The sequence below is a fragment of the Camellia sinensis genome, chromosome 9 (assembly GCF_055761805.1).
Source record: "Camellia sinensis isolate YWXY chromosome 9, ASM5576180v1, whole genome shotgun sequence".
In the NCBI taxonomy this organism is placed as follows: Eukaryota; Viridiplantae; Streptophyta; class Magnoliopsida; order Ericales; family Theaceae; genus Camellia; species Camellia sinensis.
Window position 1 is genome coordinate 167337908 of NC_138969.1, and position 21095 is coordinate 167359002.

Sequence of the window (21095 nt, forward strand, 5' to 3'; positions counted from 1 at the left end):
TTTTTTTAATTTTTAGTGAATATTTTTAAAATTTTAAATATTTTTTTAGATGCACCTTACTTGGATGTATCTAAAAAAAAAATATGAAAAAATATTTTTAAAAATTAATAAATACATAAAAATACTAAAAAAAATGTATTGAATTATTGTATTTTTGGTATTTAGTGAATTTTTAAAAGATTTTTTTTACAATTTTTTTTAATTTTTAGGTGTATTTATGTTAGGTGTGTCTAAAAATTAAAAAAAAATACTTAAAATATTAAAAAAATTCAGTAAAAATAATATAACACGGAGAACAAGAAAGTATAATTTTCTCAAAAGAGTTTTTGGAAAACTCTAACCTAACATAGTGATAGTGGTTTTGAGACAACTTCATATATATACAGTCACAAAATTGTTTAAATAATTTCTAGTACTTTTTTCTGTCGCAATTTTTTTTTTAAAAAATAATATATTCTTACTCTTTTGATGTAACGTTTCTTTTTTCATTCATTTTTTCATCTTCATGTCTCTCTGTCTCTATCTCTCTCTCTTCTCTTTATCTCTTTCACTCATCACTCTTCTTTCTCTATCAGTCTATTTCTCTCGCTCATTTTCTCTTTGCGTCTCTCGCCTATCTCTCTTCTCTCTATCTCTCTCATTTGTTTTCTCTCTCTGTCTCTCTCGCTCATCTCTCTTCTTTCTATCTCTCTCTCATTTCTTTTCTCTCTTTTTCTTATCTTTTTATCTCTTTCGCCCATTTCTCTTCTCTCTCTGTCTCTCTCTTTTTCTGTGTCTCTCTCTCTCGCTCATCTCTTTTCGCTCTATTTCTCTCTCTTTTTGTTTATTTCTCGCTCATCTCTTGTTTCTCTCTCTTTTTCTATCTTTCCCTCTATCTCTATCTCTCACTTTCTCTCTATCTCTTTTTCTGTCTATCTCTCTCTCCCTGTCTCTCTCTCACTCATCACTCTTCTCTCTCTACTTGTCTATTTGTCTATTTCTCCCTCACTATGTTCGCCTTGCTCACTCTCTTACTCCCATCTTCTCTATTTATCGAGCTCCTTCTCGATTTATTGATCCACTATAAACGACGTTGCCTTACTCTTTTGAACATTTCTCTTTTCACCCATTTTTTCATCTTCCTATCTCTCTGTCTCTGTCTCTCTTCTCTTTCTCTCTCTAACTCATCACTCTTCTCTGTCTGTTTGTCTCTCATTTTTTCTATGTGTCTCTGTCTCTCTTCTCTGTCTCTCTCTCACTCATCACTCTTCTCTGTCTGTCCGTTTTTCTCTTTCTCTTTCTCACTCATCACTTTTTTTCTATCTGTCTGTCTCTCTTTTTCTCTGTATCTCTCATCCATCTCTCTTCTCTCTATCTCTTTCATCTATTTTCTCTCTCTGTCTCTCTTCTTTTTTTCTCTCTCGCTTTCTCGCTTATCTCTTTCTGTCTCTCTCTCGTTTATCTCTTTTCGCTCTTTTTTTTTCTCTCTCTCTGTTTCTCTCTTTGTCTATATCTTTTCACCCATTTTTTCATCTTTTTCTCTCTATTTTCTTTCTCTCTCTCATTCATCACTCTTCTCTCTCTGTCTGTCTATTTGTGTGTCTCTCTCTCTTTCTCTCTCTGTGTCTCTCATTCATCTATCTCTTCTCTCATCTCTTTTCTCTCTCTCTCTCTCTGTGCCTCTCACTCATCGCTCTCTCTCACCACTCATCTCTTCTACCACCTTTATCACTACTGCAAATGCCAATTCATTACCACTACTACTACCACGGTTGTCATTTCACCTCTGCGACTACCATTACTACTACCATCACTACCACTCAACTACCACCACTACCACTATTGCCACTACTACTACTACTACCATTACCTCTCTTTCACCCCTGCTACTCCATCTACTCTACTACTACCACAACTTCACCACTAATCTCCTTCGTCATCACCACCACCACCACCACCACCACCGCCGCCACCATCATCTCTTATCCATCACCTTCATTACTACTGTCGGTTCCTCTTCTCTACCACAAAATATTACCTCTCTTCTCTCTTTCACTCATCACTCTTGTCTCTCTCTCTCTCTCTCTCTTTCTCTCTCTGTGTCTGTTTGTCTGTCTCTCGCTCTTCTCTCTCTCTCTTTCTTTCTCTCTATGTGTCTGTCTGTCTGCTTGTCTCTCTCCCCCATTGTGTTCACCTTGCTCACTCTCTCCCTCATCTCTTCTCTATTTACCGAGCTCTCCACTACAAGAAAATGCACTTTTAGCGACCACTTTGCCTTGCTCTCTCGCTCATCACTTTGTCTCTGTCTGTCTGTCTCTCTCTCTTTCTCTCTCTCTATCTCTCTTCTCTATCTGTCTCTCACTCATCTCTCTCTCACCACATATCTTCTCTACCACATTCACCACTACTGCAAATGTCATTCCATTATTACCACTACTACCACTACAAATGCCACATTGACCACAAAAAATTAACTTTATTTTAATGAAAAATATTATTCCTACTTCTACCAAATAAAAAAATAATAATAACTTTTTATTCATTGAAATAAATATGAAACAAATAAATTTTCAACCTTACTAAATGAAAAAATAAAAATAAAAATTCATTAACTATAAAAAAAATTATTTTTATTGCAAAAAAAAATCATTTTATTATTTAAATATTTATTTGTAATGAAAATAAAAATAAAAAAAATCCAAAAAAATTTCCATGGCCACCCCCCTCCTCTTTCCATTCCCACCCGGTTCCCCCCTCCCTCTTTCCATTCCTGCTCCCCCCCTCCCCAAAAACCCAAAATCCCTAATCTGTTTGTTGTTTTCCATTCCCCCTCCCCCCAAAAACCCAAAATCCCCAATCTGTTCAGTCTTTGATGAGGCAACCAGGCAAAGAAAAGAGAGAGAGAGAGAGAGAGAAAAGATCATCGATCTCGTCTACTCCCCGCCCTCTCTCTCCCTCTCTCTCTCTCTCTCATTCATCCTCTTCAAACCCTAATTTCTGCCTCCGATCCACCTCTCGTCGCTCAATCTTCCACCTCTTGTTTCTCGTTGTGTTTGGAAATCTAGGGTTTTTTTCTATGAAACCCTAAGAATTAATTGAAGAGGGAGGGAGGGAGGGAGGGAGGGAGAGAGAGAGAGGTTTGATGGCACAAAATGGGCAGAGGATGGACCCTGCAGTTCTTGATGACATCATTAATCGGCTTTTGGAGTTTCGGCAAGCGAGGAGTGTACGCCAGGTCCAGGTCCAGCTCTCCGAGGCCGAGATCCGTCAGTTTTGCACTGTTTCGAGAGAAATCTTCCTCCAACAACCCAATCTCTTCGAGCTCGAAGCCCCCATCAAGATCTGCGGTAAAAGTTTCATATTTTTCTTTGTTTATGTTATGTAACTCTGTATTTGTTTGCTGTTGGTTTTGGGTTTGTAAGATATTTGTTTGTTTGTGGGTTGTTCTTATCTTGGTTACACACATACATATATCCGTAGTTGTTTTTGTTTTTGGTCTGTTTTTGAATAGGCTTTGATGATCTCTTTGCCACTGTGACATTTCTACTCCAAAATTCTCCAAGATCTGTTTTCATAACAACCCATCACAATATAAGGTATTTTTCATATATTTCATATAATGTGATTTTGTGTTGGCAGTTTACATTTCAACAATGTTAATCTTTGAATTTTATTAAAAATGTATTATGTATTTATATATTTGTTTTGTTTTGTTTTGTGCAGCGGGCATCATCTAATTGAGTTCTTGATGGCGAAGTGGGGGTTGAAGTGCATGAAACTTCTTGACGGCTTTTCATTTATGCCATCATACAAGGCATTTGGGCTAAGTGGCAATATTCAATTGGCAGAAATTGTTTTGAATAATGAAGAGGTCATGTGCCAAAAATTAGCAGTAAAATGCTGAATGGTGACGCAGCCTCTCTGATTTTTAACATTGCTCCATAGCCATATGACAATTAGTTCAATTCACCTCAGCGGCTTTTTATTTGTGGATTGCTGCTCCTTTCATTTATTGAGGTTTCCTGTTTCTTAGAAGCCAATTTCTGCATGTGAAATTTTAGATCTTGCAACTTTTTTATACCAAATTATTTCACGACAGACATACTGTTTGTATATTTTATGCCTTGACAAGACTTTTTAGTTACAACAGGTTAGTTTGGGATACTTTCTTGCATCTACTCGAATGAATGTTACAATTTTCGTACAAGGTTTTGAGCTTGAACTAATGAATTTTTCTAATGAGATTGGATATTATTTGATCATATGACTGGCTATTTATTGTAACTGACACTTTCTAAGTATTTGAGGTTTTTGCTGTTCTAAGAAGTCAACTATTGCATTAATGATCTTCCCAATTATACTTCTGGAGTTATATTGATTGTTGGTTGGTTTTGGTAGTTAGTTGAGTTGAGTCAGTGTTTCCTCCAACACAACATCGAGCTCTATTACAAAACCAGGTTTCTTTCTAAATTGGGAGCTTTGAGGATCTTGGGTTGGTCTTCTCATGGCACATATTGGTGGGCATCATTTCTCTGGAGGGTCTCTATGAGGTTTGAGATTTTTATGTATTCAAATTAAATCTTATCATATGATTTTGCAATTAGTTGGAGTGTTTAATATCCCAATGGTGGTGGTTTATTGCTTATTGTTTGTGCCCACTTCACTACCAATTATAAGTGGTTGGAACTAAGAATTATGTAATGAAGTTTTTTGACTGAAACTTGTTCTTTAATTGCTCTCTATTTGGTTGGTCTACCATAATTAGAGACCTAGTATTTCAATATCTTGGCACTAAAGAAAATAAATAAAATAATTAAGGCTCAAGCAAGACCAGTTGAATTCCTTGTTTAGTTAAATAAGATCCAGTTGTTAAATAAAATACGATACTTCTAAATTCATGTTTGTTTTACTTTCCTCAAAATTTGGTGGTGAAAAAGCATTATAAGCTCCATTTTATTCAGTTTTTTTTGCATTAGCTTGTCCAGATGACGCTGATTGAATCACCACTACTTGTGCCTGATTCTTGGGCTATTATGGGGTTATTATAGAAACGTGAGTCTTGGGCTATTAAAGCAGTTGAAAATACATGAACAGTGCTTCTTTGCTCTCTTATTAAAACTTGTCAGTCATTTAAAGGATTTTTAATCTCTATGGTTGTTACTTGCTATGTCATACTCCCATCACATGCTGGAGGTTTGGTGGCTTATCTACTCCATGTTTTAATTTGTTCACCTATCAGTTAATCAATTCAATGGAACTATTATTGACAAAGATACTTGGAATCCATAAATAAACAGAGGCATATTCTTATGTTCACCTTATTTAAATTATTTGCTGTACTAATTATGCATTGTATATCTAAGCTTATCTACTAATCTAAAATTTGAATGAAAATATGTTCTTGGAACTCTTTCTATTGCCTTACTTTGATCACTGTTGTGGGTAATGGTTCTCTAATCTTGTTTTTTCAATAGCTGTGGCACCACCTAACCTATTACAAAATTATAAAAATCATCTTTTTCCTAGTGCTTACCATGAAAATTAATGGTATAACTTTCTTAATAAGGGATTGAAGTAGTACCTGATTGCTTAGTTTTTGAACATAATAAATATACTCATAGCACAGTAATTAATTTTAATGTGTGATCACTGTGTGCATGGAAATTATAAATAGCAATCTTTTTTTTTTGCTTTGAAGTTAACTCTCCTTGACAACCACATTTCATTATACTTTTAAGGCCCTGTTGTCCCTCCTCAATGTTACTTTCCACAGTCTTATATTTCCTATTCTGTGTTAATTTCTAAGCATTGTTTGACAAATTTGCATAAATGACCAAAATGTTATTTTTTATGTAGTCCATATGATCTCAGTTTTCATTTTCACACCCTTCTTTGCCTTTCACCAATGAAACCACCTTTTTTTTTATATTATTTTTTTTACTTTTCACTTGCAATTAATACAGGGAAATATTCTTTATCGATTTCCATCACTACAACGTACAGCTTCTCCTCAGAGGAGTGGAAGGAAGGAATATCTTTTCAGGTATCAAACTCTGAATTTATTGTTCTACATTTCAATTTTTCACATATTACCATATGTATATTTATATGTTCTTCATGTTGATCATGTTGAATTTTTTTGTAAGCTTGTCTTAAAACCTTACAGACTAGTAGATTTTCAAATCATATTTGAATTTATGGGGTTGGTGAAATCAGATCTTCGAGCATTTAACCATTTTACTATTGCAGTATTGTTGTCCATTGCGAGAGTCCGGAAGTTTAGTGAGTGTTCAATCGAAATTTTGAAGACAACAATAACTACATCATACCGTGATTACAGTTTTTCCAAGTAAGGGTTGAAGGGTATTAAGTTCTATCTCATGTTTAAAGTTAATATAGTACAGTGGTAGTAATGTTGTAACCCAAGTTCAAATGGGTTTTTGTGGTGCTAATATGTTCCGTGGAAATTAAAGCTATCCAATTTGTTAAAATATGATTTTAGTGGAATTTAATTTGAAATTCTAGACTTTGTTGAGTTGAGCTGAATCAGGTTTGTGGGATTTTTAATTGAGTTCATCACGGCATGGATGGTAATCAAATGTAGTTATCTTGTATTCTAGGAAGCATGTTTAATTGGGTTAGTTTTGTAGGATTTAATTTCATGTACTAGTGGCCAATTAGTTTGAATTGTTGTGATATCATAGCCATATTAATGTAGTGGCTTTTATTTCAGACATTTAATGTTTGTCACCTGTTGCGGGATTGGTGTTTAGGTGTATGATTTTGTGACTTGGAGAACTGTCGGTGTGTCTTGATAATTTAGACTAATGATGGTTTCAAAGGATGCACATTTTAATTTTAAATTTTTTGTTTTAGTCTAGTTTTAATATAATCCTTATTTTTCAGGGTTTGTAATTGGCTACCGGATGACTTGAAGGAAGAATATGTGCATAGTGTGAAAGTAGTGGAGAAGGCGGTGTTGAGAGCTGTAATTTTCCCTTGTTTTTCCATTCTATTCATTTGAAATCATCTGTGCCATGGCAGACATGAAGATGTGAATAAGATATATGTTCTTATTGCTAAACTTTAGTGAGATGATGCTAGTGATGCCCTTTCTTCTGTTAGCTTTATATTACTGCTTAGTTAGTTTTTCTTGTACAATGTATGACAGCAAAAAGAAAAAAATGGAAGATCATTTTCATATTTTTAATTATGGATGAATTTTTATTTATATACTGGACTTTTTATATTATTATGTAATTATCAATTTTTTTTTAAAGTTATTTTTCATTTAATACAGGTCATTTTCATAATTTTAATAATTTTATTACATTTTTTTTTTTGAGACGGCAGCACACACCGTCTCAAAAAAAAAATTTGAATCAGGATTTTTTGTGACGGCACCTTTACTGTCGCAAAAAATAGGGAATTGGTTGAAATGTAACGCCTTTAGCGACGGTTTTATTGCCGTCGCCAATAGTCCTTTAACGACAGTTCAGGGGCTGTCTCAAATAAACCTTTAGCGACGGTATTTTTTGCCGTCGCAAAAGACATTTTTAGCGACGGCAACACAGTGCCGTCTCAAAAAAACTCAGATTTTTACGTGTTATTTGCGACAGAATTTTTCCGTCGCAAAAAGGGCATTTTGCCGTCGCAAAAAAAAGGCGACGGCATTATGCCGTCGCTAAAACCCTTTTGCAACCCCCTTTGTTGCGACCCCCCACTTGCCGTCGCAAAAAGTCACTGACCGTCGCAAAAAACCTTTTGAGACGGCGTTTGGAGTATTTGCGACAGCGTTTTGCCGTCGAAAAAAACCAATTTTTTTGTAGTGTAGACGGTGTGTGTAATTTCTTCTTTAAAAAAAAATGATTGTCCCATAAATAGTGACTCGCCTCGTGTGACGAGTTACTATAACAAATATTTGATTTGATGGAGCTGTTTTTGTGCAATTTTACGTGCTGTTTTCAGAGGAATTATTTGGTAGTCTAAAATTAGGGGTTTTTTTTTTTTAACGTCCCTTGTATTAAAATTTTATAGTATAAAGGACATCTAATATTTTCATAATGTCTAAGGTTCCTCAAGTTGATCCAGAGAAAATTGGTCCAGAGAAAATTCACGTCACAGAGAAAATTGGTCCAGAGAAATTCTGGGAAGAATTTCTCTGGACTTTTCCAGAAATTTCTCTGACCTTCAGGAGTTGTTAATGGAGGACGGAAAGTGCATACAACATCGAGCTGATTACCAAAAAAAAAAAAAGCAATAACATCAGTGGGATTTATACAAATTAAGTATTTTAGGTTCCAGCTCAAAACCAAAGAATTTCTCTGGACTAACCCAGAGAAAATTCAGTTAAAAAATCAGAGAATTTCTTTGGTTTCAACCCAGAGAAAATTCAGTTAAAAAATCAGAGAATTTCTCCAGTTTCAACCTAGAGAAAATTCACTTCAAATGAAAAAAAAAAATTCAGTTCACTAGTCCAAACACACACCATATATATACCATGATGAAGATTCCACACAGCAACACTTACCACAGTCCACAGCTGCAGCTACTATACCAGATAGCAGAGCACACAGTGCACAAGACGGGCCAGAACAGCAGTTCACAAAAGCTGCAAATGTATTACACACCATGAGTCGTGTAACATGTTAACAATTTCCTTGTATTGTATGCAGTTAGTTTGTTACAGATTAGTTAGTTAGATTAGATTAGTTAGGTTGTTAGATGATTAGTTAGGTTGTTAGATGATTAGTTACAGATTTGTAAAGTTGTATATAATGTAATTGTGAGATGAATAAGAAAGGAATATTTCAGACTTTCTTCATGGTATCAAAGCTGATAAAGCTCTAACGAGCATTCAACAATGGCATTATCTTCAATGCCAAATCTTTCTCTTCTTCTTTCCAATCTTAATTCGTTAGTCACTGTCAAACTTGACTCATCAAATTATCTAATTTGGAAAAGTCAAGTTCAGAATTTGTTTAGAGCTACAAAATTTTTTGGTTATCTTGATGGATCGGTTGTTTGTCCTTCTTCTACAACAATGAATGCACAGAACATTTCAGTCTCCAATCCAGAATTCAGCAAATGGAAGCTTGTCGATGCACATCTTCTGAGTTGTTTAACTGCAACCCTGTCACCACCAGTGTTTTCTTCTGTATTGCATCTGCAGTCTAGTCATGAAGTATGGCTCGCTTTGGAAAAGAGATTTACTGCTTTGTCACGCTCACATATTCATCAACTCAAGAACAAACTTCAATCCCTTTCAAAGAAATCTCAACCTATGGAGGCCTATCTACAACAGTTCAAGGAAATTCTAGATCAAATTGCACTTGTTACTACACCTATTGAGGATGAAGATCTTATTCTTCTTGTTTTAAATGGTCTTCCTGATGAGTATAACTCATTCAAAACAACTATTCGAGCCAGATCTGGTGCTGTAACAATGGAAGAAGTGTCCTCCTTGTTGTGTTCTAAGGCAATCCATATTGAGAAGATCAATCTACATTCTTCTCCTAATGTTGCTTTCTCTGTAGTTCAAGGCACTTCTTCTATATCTCAAACCCTAGCTTCATCGTATCAGCCTTCTCAAGGTTCACACCATCAACATTTTCAGTCAGGTCCTTATCGACCAAATTTTTCTAATTACAGAGGAAATCGTTCCAGTTTTCGTGGCAGAGGTAGATATACGAATTCTTCTAACTACAGAGGTCGTCGTGGTTCAGGTCTTGTTTGTCAAATCTGTGGCAAAAACAATCACACAGCTCTTGAATGTCGTAACCGCATGAATCCAACTTATACACCAGCTCTGAATCCAGTTTATGTACCAACTTATTCACCTTCGTATGGCTCTATTTCTAGTTCACCAACTCAAGGAGGCTATCCTCTGCCTCCTCTCTATCCTGGTAGTTCTTCTCCATCTGCTACAGCTCCTCGTGCTTTCTCTGCTGCAGGTCCTGGTTCTTCTTCTTCTATTTCATCTGAGGTTTCTCCTTGGTATCTTGATTCAGTTGCTACCACTCACATCACTATTGACTTGCAACATATGCAGCTGTATCAACCCTATCAAGGTCCTGATCAGGTTGTGGTAGGAAATGGAGATTCTCTTCCTATTCATCATAGTGGAGCTGGTATTCTTCCTACTCCTACCTTTCGTTTTCAGTTGAACAATTTACTTCATGTTCCACAAATTTCTTCCAATCTTATTTCTGTTCATCAGCTCACTCAAGATAATAACTGTACCATCACTTTTGATAAAAATTCTTTTGTTGTTCAGGACAAAACTTCGAAGGCAGTGCTTTCTAGAGGTTTTCACTCTAATGGTCTTTACCAGTTTTCCACTCCTCCAAAGGCTTATGTTTCTCAAACCATCTCTTCTACCTTGTGGCATAAGCGCTTAGGTCATCCATCCATTGCTAAGTTCAATACTATAGCTAAGTCTGTTCCTATTGTTTGTAATAAGGATAATAATGGACTTTGTTCGCACTGTTGTGTGGCTAAAAGTCATCGTTTGCCTTTTACCTTGTCTTCTTCTGTTGTTAATCAACCTCTTGCCCTCATCCATAGTGATGTTTGGGGCCCATTTACTCAAGATGAATCTCAATATAGCTACTATGTTCTTTTTATTGATGATTTCAGTGGCTTTACTTGGTTGTTCCCTTTACATTACAAGAGTGAGGTCTTTACTAAGTTCTTAGAGTTTAAAATGTTTGTGGAAAAACAATTCTCCACCTCTCTTAAGATTTTTAGATCCGATGGTGGTGGTGAATATTCTACTCATAAATTTAACAAATTTTTCACTGAAAATGGTCTTGTTCATCAATTCTCTTGCCCTCATACTCCATCTCAAAATGGATTGGCTGAAAGAAAACATCGCCATATTATTGAAACAGCTATAACTCTCTTGCATCATTCCTCTTTACCTCTCAAGTTCTGGTTTGAAGCAGTCTCTACTACTGCTTACCTCATTAATAGGTTGCCTAGGTCTCAATCTCCTTGTCTTAGTCCTTTTCAGGTGTTATTCGGTGCCCAACCTGACTATGATTTTCTGAGAGTGTTTGGGTGTTGTTGTTATCCCTGGCTTCGCCCATATACCTCTCACAAACTTGAGCCTCGATCTCTTCCTTGTGTCTTCATTGGTTATCATTCTTCCATGAAGGGATATAGGTGCTTGGATCCTGCTACTGGTCGAGTATATGTCTCTAGACATGTAATCTTTGATGAAACTCAATTTCCTTTTGCTACAGTTTCTTCTTCTTTCTCATCATGTCCTTCTTTGTCTACTCTTCAGTCTTTCTTTTGGTCTTCTCCACCTGTTGCTCCTCTTTCTTCTCCCTCTCAGTCTTCTCCATCTTCTCCTTCTACATTACCTATCTCTTCTGCACAATCTTCATCACCTTCTTCTTCATCTTCATGTCCTTCCTTGGCTGCTCATCCTGGTATTCAACTAACTATACCTATTCTTCCTCATCCTCCTCCTTCTTTTTCTAATACTCATCCTATGCTTACTCGGTCCAAAACTGCCTCTTCTCTATGTTTATCAGCTTCTGTTTCTCCATCTCTTATTGAACCTACCTCTTATAAAGAAGCTCTTCAGTCTCCTCATTGGTTGGCCGCTATGCAAACTGAGTTTCAAGCTCTTCAAACTCAGCATACTTGGACTCTAGTTCCACCTTCTACTGCCACCCATATTATTGGTTGTAAATGGGTATTTCGCATTAAGAAACATTCTGATGGTACTATTGCTAGGTACAAGGCCCGATTGGTTGCTAAAGGTTACTTGCAAGAAGCAGGTGTTGATTTTCATGATACCTTTTCTCCAGTTGCTAAACAACCTACTGTCCGGATTTTATTTTGTTTAGCTCTTCACTTTAACTGGTCTATTCGTCAGTTAGATATCTCAAATGCCTTCTTGCATGGTACTCTTGATGAAGATGTTTTTATGCATCAACCCCCTGGTTTTGTTTGTCCTAATCACCCCTCCTTTGTTTGTAAACTAAATAAGTCTCTCTATGGGCTTAAACAAGCTCCTCGGGCTTGGTACACAGCTTTTTCTTCCTATCTTCTTTCCACAGGATTTGTTCATAGTCAATGTGATCATTCTTTGTTCATTCAGAAAACTGCTTCCTCCATTACTTATCTTCTTGTCTATGTTGATGACATTTTAATTACTGGCAACTCCTCTTCTCATATTCAATCTCTCATTTCTCATATGCATTCAGCTTTTGCTCTTAAGGATCTTGGTCTGGTTAGTTACTTTCTAGGTATTGCTGTCCATCACACTCCTACTGGTTTGTTTTTGTCCCAACAAAAATATGCTGCTGATATTTTACTCAAAGCTAGTCTTGCTGAATGTAAGCCTTACTCTTCTCCTTTGTCTCTCAAATCTTCCTCCTCTTCTTCTGCTGATGATTCTTTGCCCTTTCATAATCCTTTTCTCTATCGCAGCATTGTGGGAGCTCTTCAATACCTCACTGTTACACGCCCTGATCTTTCCATTGCTGTTAACATGGCTTGTCAACATATGCATTTGCCTTCTGTCATTGATTTTGCAGCAGTCAAACGGATCCTTAGATATCTTAAGGGTACTCTCCACTTTGGTCTTAATTTCAGTCCTGGTTCTTTTGATCTACATATCTTCTCTGACGCCGACTGGGCTGGTGATCCCTCTAACCGCAGATCTATTTCTGGGTTTTGTGTTTTTCTGGGTTCTAACCTCATTTCTTGGCAAGCTAAGAAACAACCTACTGTTGCTAGGTTTTCCATTGAGGCAGAGTACAGAGCTTTGGCCCATGCTGCAGCTGAAGCTTCTTGGGTTCAAATGCTTCTTGCTAAAATGTTCTTGTCTTCTTCCACCATTCCTACTCTTTGGTGTGATAATCTGTCTGCAATTTCCCTTGCTTCTAATCCAGTTTTTCATGCCCGGACCAAACATATTGAAATCGATTATCATTTTGTTCGCGAAAAAGTTCTTCAAAAGCAACTTCAAATTCGCTATGTTCCTTCCTCTGAGCAGATAGCTGATATTCTTACTAAACCGTTGCCTGTCTCTCGCTTTCTTTATCTGTAATCCAAGCTTCTGGTGACTGCTGCCCCATTCAGCTTGCGGGGGGCTGATGAAGATTCCACACAGCAACACTTGCCACAGTCCACAGCTACAGCTACTATACCAGATAGCAGAGCACACAGTGCACAAGACGGGCCAGAACAGCAGTTCACGAAAGCTGCAAATGTATTACACACCATGAGCCGTGTAACATGTTAACAATTTCCTTGTATTGTATGCAGTTAGTTTGTTACAGATTAGTTAGTTAGATTAGATTAGTTAGGTTGTTAGATGATTAGTTAGGTTGTTAGATGATTAGTTACAGATTTGTAAAGTTGTATATAATGTAATTGTGAGATGAATAAGAAAGGAATATTTCAGACTTTCTTCATACCACATGTACACACACAAATTCATTGAATCTGGAACTTGATTATAGAAGTACTCTTGTAGGCCAACAAGTGTAAATCCATCTCCAATCCCAAGAATGATGAACTGAGGAAATTATGGAAATTTCTTTGCAAGTCCCAGTCACCACACACACACACACACACGCACACACAAAGGCTCTGCAATTGTTTGCAACAATGGCGATGACCATTAATCAAATGACCCACAAATTTATAAACTAAAAAGTTTTACAAAAATCCAGAGAAATTTTCTCTGGGGTTTTTGTGAATTTCTCTGGGTTTGAAGTGAATTTCTTTGGCTTAATCCATCCACTGGACCACCTGAAATTCTTAATTAAACCTTTACTCGAAATTGGATTTTCTCAATCAGCACGGTGCAGCCTACACTTTGATGAGCACAGCGCAGTTCACTTTACAGCTACTTTCTTGTCTGCAATTATACTACGTTAATTTTCATTTAGCTTAAGAACCCATTTCCGCCGGTGAATAAGATAAGAACGAAGAAATTTCCCCCGGAGAAAGAAAAAGAAAGCAAGAGAAGAGCGGATTCTGCCCATCTATGAATCCAAACCTCCCGAGCAGCTTACAATTGATCCTTCCGTTCTTACTCTCTTTCTTGCTTTCGGTTAAAGAGCCCCCTTCAACTCGTCCTTTTACTGCCCAAGGAAATTCAACGGTGCTAGCTTTTCGATAGCATTGGAGTTGAACCAAGATTAAATATATATATATATATATATATATATATATGAAATTGTAGACCTTGATGATGCCTTTGAGGTGCTTAACAAGCTCAGAATCCGAAGAAGGCTTGTTAGAATGCTCCGAATCAATTGAAGAAGCAAATTTTCAGTTGAAATTTTCACACAATTGTAGAACTTATGCATACATGTAATGGGATGGAGAGGGATTACCAGGAGGATTGTACAAGCCGGAGTGATCGACGGAGAGAGTGGAAGAGGGTTGAGAAGTGGCTTCGATGGATTGGTTTGAGCCCTCCAAGGATTTGACGAAAGTACTGTTTTCGATTTGGGAAGGACCTTACACATTATAAAATAATATTGTGGATCTCTTCCATCACAAAAAATAGGAGAGAGACCTAAAACTAATTTTCCCCTAAAAGTATTGTTTAATTGTCTCATAATATTCATAATATTTATTTAACATAAGTGTTAATTGTCTCTAAAAAGAAATAAAAATAATAATAAATTCTACTGATTCATCTAATCACAATCAAGTTATAACATCACATCATCTTGCCCGTAGGGTTAAGAATAATTTTCCCTATTTTAATGATGGTTTGGAAATGGGATTAATTTTTATTTTATTTTTTGAACTTCTTGTCTTTTATCTATTTATATGTAAAAAAGTAGAGATAGCCGTGAATGCTTTTAACTTTATTCAACATTCTTGCAATTTGAATTCAAAAGTCAACATTTATTTATATTTTCTACGAGCGACTTTTTTTAAGAATAACATTATGGATTATAAAAAAATATTATAAAATACATCATAAATTTTTTTATTCTTTAATTAGAGTGTAGTGTTTTATTGTATATATAATCCAACTGTAGAAAATCTTTTATGATTATCTTTATGGAAGCTTTTTCATAATTCCTACCATTACTCTTTTTTTAACTCTACTAATGACAGGTATAAGTGTGAAAGAAAGAGAAAAACATTGTGAAACAATAAAAAATTTCCATTAATATATATATATATATATATATATGTATATTGTGTTTTGGTACATGTGAAAACACTTGAAATTCAACGGTTTTCAATATTGAACATTTCAAACGTGCTGCCAATTTAAGAATGTGTGCTTCAAAAGAAAGAAAAAAAAAAAAAAAAAAAAGCAATTAGGCAATAAGGGTTTTTTTTTAGGGTCTGGCTTTGGTCCAGTCCACCATCGGACTGGACCGTGCTGTTGGGCTCGTGGGGGTTTATCACGGGTCCCGTTTTGAAAATCTAAACCGTTCAATGTGTAGAACATTTCGAGTACTATATGCCTGTAAAAAATCATGTTGATCGGATATCGATAGCTATGTGATCAAATCAGTTTTGTATAAAAGAAAACGGACGGTGAATAAATTAACGGTTGACAAAAAACTGATTTGATCACATAGCTATTGATATCTGATCAATGTGATTTTTTATAGGCATATAGTACTCGAAGAGTTCTACACATTGAACGGTTCAGAGTTTCAAAACGGAACCCGTGGTGGGCCCCACAGGCCCAACAGCACGGCCCAGTCCGATGGTGGACTGGACCAAAGCTAGATCCTTTTTTTTAATCTTGTTTTTAGCGTTCATTTTTTTTATTAAAAAAATTATACATTTTACATAAAGGTACACAAATAGAAAATATAAAACATATTTTTTACATCATTTAGCAAGGACGAATCCCAACACTAGAGAGTAGTCTAGTAATTGGACTAGAGGATGGTTCAATTATGAGCCTTGCAAGTTCACGTCTAGTGCATCTTAGTAATTCAAATGGTTTATTTTGTAACACTTGTTAAGTAGATTATGCATGTGAAAAGTCAGATTGATCGAATATCAGTGACAACGTAATTGGATTAAATTCGAATTTATCTTATAAAAATAGAAAGTATGATTTCGAAAGTTAACCACCCATTTTTTTTTTTTTTTTTTTTAAAATATGATTTAAACATGTGATTATCAATATTCTATCAACTAATTTTTTGGAATAAATAATAATCTACTTAGGAGACACAAGAAACAATTCATATCATCAAAATGAACCTGAAAGCCTAGTCCAAAACTAAAACAAGTAGAATAATAGGTGGAATGATGTACACCATTACATGTGATGTTTTTTTTTTTTTTTTTTTTTTTCAAAAAGTAATATAGAAAAATAGGTGAAATAATGTATAAAAAATAGTGGAAAGGAATAAATGAAAACCAAGCATTAGAGAATGGATAGGAAGGTGGTGGAGGAGATGGAAGGAGAATAAAGAGTAATACACGTGGAGGGGAGGCATTGAAAGAGAGTAAAAGTAGGGAAGTTATGAAGTTGGAAAGGGAAAAGATGCATAAGAAAGTGGTCGAAAGAAAGAAAAAAATGTTGCAAGTGGTGGTCTGAAAGGGGCTGGGCAGGCGGTGAGGAAAGCGGCAAGGTGAAGAGAGGTTGGTAGTTATTAGAGAGGGGGCTAAGGTAGTTGTCAAAAGTTGCAGGAGTGGTGATCAGTGGCGGAGTCAGGATTTTGGTTCAGAAGAGGCACTTTTGAATTAAAATTTTAACAAAAATCATAATTTAAGTTAATTTTTATATGATGGTAAGACTAAAAATTAGTGCGATACAAAAGTTATATTTAAATATAAGGTCAAGTTAACTAATCATTATCTTTATTGTTGTTAATTTATTTTATATATGATAATTATCACAGTTTAAAAAATAATTACATATACCCTCATAAAATATGAGAACAAAATTATATTAAGATGCATACACATAAAGTGATATAGTGAGGATAGAGAAAGAAATAAAAAAAAGATGAATAAATAATATACATAGGCTATTATATATTACTTGTTTTTTTCACTGTTTTGAATAATTGAATTACATAGCAATATATTAGTAGTTGTCATTAATTGTGTAGTATAAGAGGTGATATAAAACAGTAACAAAATATCAGTGATATATAACATTTCTCTACTATAAAATTTATAAGAATTTTTTTTAGCATAATTAAACATTTAAAGTGATAAATTAATTTTTTTTAATAAAAAAAAGTAAAGAAAATAGTGATATAAAAATTTCAAGATATTACTTGAATTAAATTGAAATATATATTTTTATTAGAGGCAGAAAATAATTTCTAAAAGGTTGAGGGGGCACGTGACCCCTCTGGGCCTCACATGCCTTCGCCTCTGGTGGTGATAGCGGTCGAAAGAGGAGAAGGTGGTAGTTGAGAATAGAGTTTCGTTTGACAACTTTTAATTTTAGTCAAAAAATAAAAAAATTACTATGAATTATTTCATTATTTTCTCTATTTTTCTTCACATCTTTGCGTAAAAAAATAAAAAAAATTATTAAAATAATCTGTTTCCAAACGAGGCCTAAGTATGGGGAGAAATAAATTTTAAGATTTTGGCCCTTTTGATGATTTTATTTATGGGCAAAATAGTATTAAAAAAATATGAATGGTGGGGGTATCCAATAATATTGCATTTAGAGGCTACCTAACTTTTGCATCTTTCTCCTATCATTAAATTACAGATAATCTATACTATATATTAAGTAAAAGGGGATTTTTAACCTCAAAGTCTGTGGGAGTTTCAATCTCCTAATCCTAATTTTCTAATTTTTTGATTTAAAAAAAAAAATCTCAGCATTTATTGACTTCTTCCAACCCAATCTCAGCATTTATTGACTTCTCCCAACCCACAATCTCTTTTGACTTGTCTCATAATTATTACAACACCCTTTTCAATTTCTCTCATACACTATGCTTACACACAAAAATAAAAAAAAAAAATATATAAGAATTTAGCTATAGATCTCAAAAAGAGATTAAGCAAAAGGGGGTTTTTAACCCCAAGTCTTGTGGGAGCTCCAATCTCCCAATCTCCCAATCTAAATTTTCTGATTTTTTGATTTAAAAAAAAAAAAAACCTTAGCATTTATTAACTTCTCCCAACCCCCAAGTCTTACCCTCATAATAACACTTTAATGTATTAAGAACAAGCATAAAAAAAAATAAAAAATAAATAAATTGAAATCCAACACATATGAATTTGTTGAAAAGTCCTAATATATATGATTATTATCCCTCGTAATAACACTTTAATGCATTAAAAACAAGCATAAAAAAAATTTCTTGAAAAGTCTAACACATATGATTATTATCAAAATATTAAACTTTAATATAATATAATAATAATAAAAGACATTTAATTCCTTGAAAAGTTTAACACATATGATTATTATCAAAATATTAAACTTTAATATAATATAAAAAAGGAAAAAAAAGAAGACATTTAAAAAAAAAAAGAAAAAAACGACATCTAAAAATCGCAATTCACGTATATAGATAATTGTAAACACAATCCGTGCATAGCACGGGTGATATGCTATCTATACTATATATTAAGCAAAATGGGGTTTTTAACCCATAAGTTTTGTGGGAGCTCTAATATCCCAATCCTAATTTTCTAATTTTTTTATTTAAAAAAAAAAACTCAGCATTTATTAATTTCTTTCAATCCCCATGCCTTTTGGGAGATTTGGTCAAAACTTCCTCATAATTATTTAATCGTTTTATTTATTATTTTAATGGTTCTTCTTTACAATTATTTTTTTTATTATGAAAAAAATATGATTGTAATTATATAGCATAAAAATATTTGTAATTTGTATGATTGAAGTTATCTCATTTTTTGATGTATTTGGTCTAGCCCAAAAAAAAAAAATTATAATTTGTATTTGGTTTAGCAATTTCTTCTTTTGTGTACTATTTTAATGGTTCTTTTGATTGAAGTTATCTCATTTTGTGATTTGCAAAAAAAAAAATTATAATTTGATTTTTTTAATATGATTGAAATTAGATAAATATAAATACTCACAAAGAGAAAAATGTGATTGTAATTAGTTCAACAATTTTTTTTTTAATGTGATTGTAGTTAGTTCAATGATTCTTTTTTTTAATGAGATTGTATTGTAATTAGTTTAATGGTTCTTTTTTTTATTGAAAGAAAAATGTGATGTGATTGTAGTTTGTTCAATGGTTCTATTTTTTAATGTTATTGTATTATAGTTAGTTCAATGGTTTTTTTTTTCATTTACTTTTTTTTATTATGAGAAAAATGTGATGTCATTGTAGTTTGTTCAATGGTTTTTTTTTAATGTGATTTAATTGTTTTATTTACTATTTTAATGGATCTTCTTTACAATTATTTTTTTTATTATGAAAAAAATATGATTATAGTTAGATAGCATAAAAATATTTGTGATTTGTATGATTGAAGTTATCTCATTTTTTGATTTGTTTTTGGTCTAGCTAAAAAAAATTATAATTTGATTTTTTAAGATGATTGAAGTTAGATAAATATAAACACTCGCAAAGAAAAAAATGTGATTGTAGTTAGTTCAACGGTTCTTTTTTTTAATGTGATTATAGTTAGTTCAATGGTTCTTTATTTTTTTAATGTGATTGTATTGTAATTAGTTTAATGGTTCTTTTTTTTCATTTATTTTTTTTTATTATGGGAAAAATGTGATATGATTGTAGTTTATTCAATGATTCTTTTTTTTCTAATGTGATTGTATTGTAATTAGTTCAATGGTTCTTTTTTTCATTTATTTATTTTATTATGAGAAAAATGTGATGTGGATTGTAGTTTGTTCAATAATTTTTTTTAACATGATTTAATCGTTTTATTTACTGCTTTAATGGTTCTTCTTTATAATTATTTTTTTATTATGAAAAAAATATGATTGTAGTTAGATAGCATAAAAATATTTGTGATTTGTATGATTGAAGTTATCTCATTTTTTTTATTTGTATTTGGTCTAACCAAAAAAAAAATTATAATTTGATTTTTTAATATGATTGAAGTTAGATAAATATAAACACTCACAAAGAGAAAAATGTAATCGTAGTTAGTTTAACGGTTATTTTTTTTAAATGTAGATTGGTCAGAAGAATGTCTATACATTTCAGAAGGTTAAAAAAAAAAATGTAAGTATAATATTTTTACTTTATAACATTATAAATACATAATATATGTATTGTTCATTAATTATAATACTAAGTTTTTGTTTGGAAATGACTTTTTTAGTTGGCTTTTTGGCCTTTTTGACTTTTTTAGCCTGAGACTTTTTTGTTCGTTTGGTATTCTTGATTGACTTTTTTGGCTTTTTAGCTTTGGAATAGTGGATTTTTTTTTGTCTTTTTGTGATTATTTAGCTAAATATGATAACCAAACACTACCTAACTATCACGTTGACAATGCATGAATGCTGATGGAATACTCACAACAATTTAGATTTTAGTTATTTTTTTGTTTTACTTATGCAGTGAATTTCGAACAAATGTAATAAATTCTTATTTTTATTACTTTAATTATGCAATGTCAACATTTTCTTTTAAAATTACATATATTTTATGCTAACAATTTATAAATATGTTTGACATAATATAAATAGTTTTTTTTTTTTAAATTTAATCTCGTGCATAGCATGGGTGATATGCTAGTGATTATTATCAAAATATTAAACTTTAATATAATATAAAAAAAAAGACATTTAAGAAAAAAGAAAAAAGAAGATAAAGTGGTGAAACACAACCCGTGCATAGCACGGATGATATGCTAGTATAATATTATACAAATAAAATTTGTATATAAAAAATATATATATAATGCTATGTCTCATTTATAATCATTAATTAAAAGTCAAAATATTTATCATTTCAATTTATTATTATAAAAATATTATTATTACATCTTTCTTATCTTAATTTTTATATAAAAATTATTTATAGACCTGATTTTCGTTACATCATTCTTGTCTTTACAGGAGGTCTTTAGTAGTATGACTTTTCTTTTTTGAGATGTAAAATGAGATGTGATTCGGACTCCTAGCTGGGGCACCCCAGTGACCCCAGTATCACATATTTAAATATCTATCCAATTAC

General features: G+C 33.2%; 1 protein-coding gene across 3 annotated transcripts; it reads left to right on the plus strand.

Moving 5' to 3' along the window:
- Positions 1-486: 486 nt before the first annotated feature.
- On the plus strand, positions 487-7210 carry LOC114263881 (uncharacterized). 3 transcript variants are annotated; one of them, XM_082887951.1, is made up of 6 exons: positions 487-3326; positions 3491-3575; positions 3703-4529; positions 5943-6022; positions 6229-6328; positions 6886-7210. In XM_082887951.1, exons 3-6 carry the CDS (start codon positions 4525-4527, stop codon positions 7001-7003), a joined length of 303 nt encoding a protein of 100 aa, XP_082744077.1. In that variant the 5' UTR covers positions 487-3326; positions 3491-3575; positions 3703-4524; the 3' UTR covers positions 7004-7210. The 3 variants fall into 3 exon arrangements, 1 of the variants encoding a protein (XP_082744077.1); XR_014340557.1 differs by having other exon boundaries at positions 3047-3326; positions 6886-7063; XR_014340558.1 differs by lacking the exon at positions 6229-6328 and having other exon boundaries at positions 508-3326; positions 6886-7063.
- The last annotated feature ends 13885 nt before the right edge of the window (positions 7211-21095 follow it).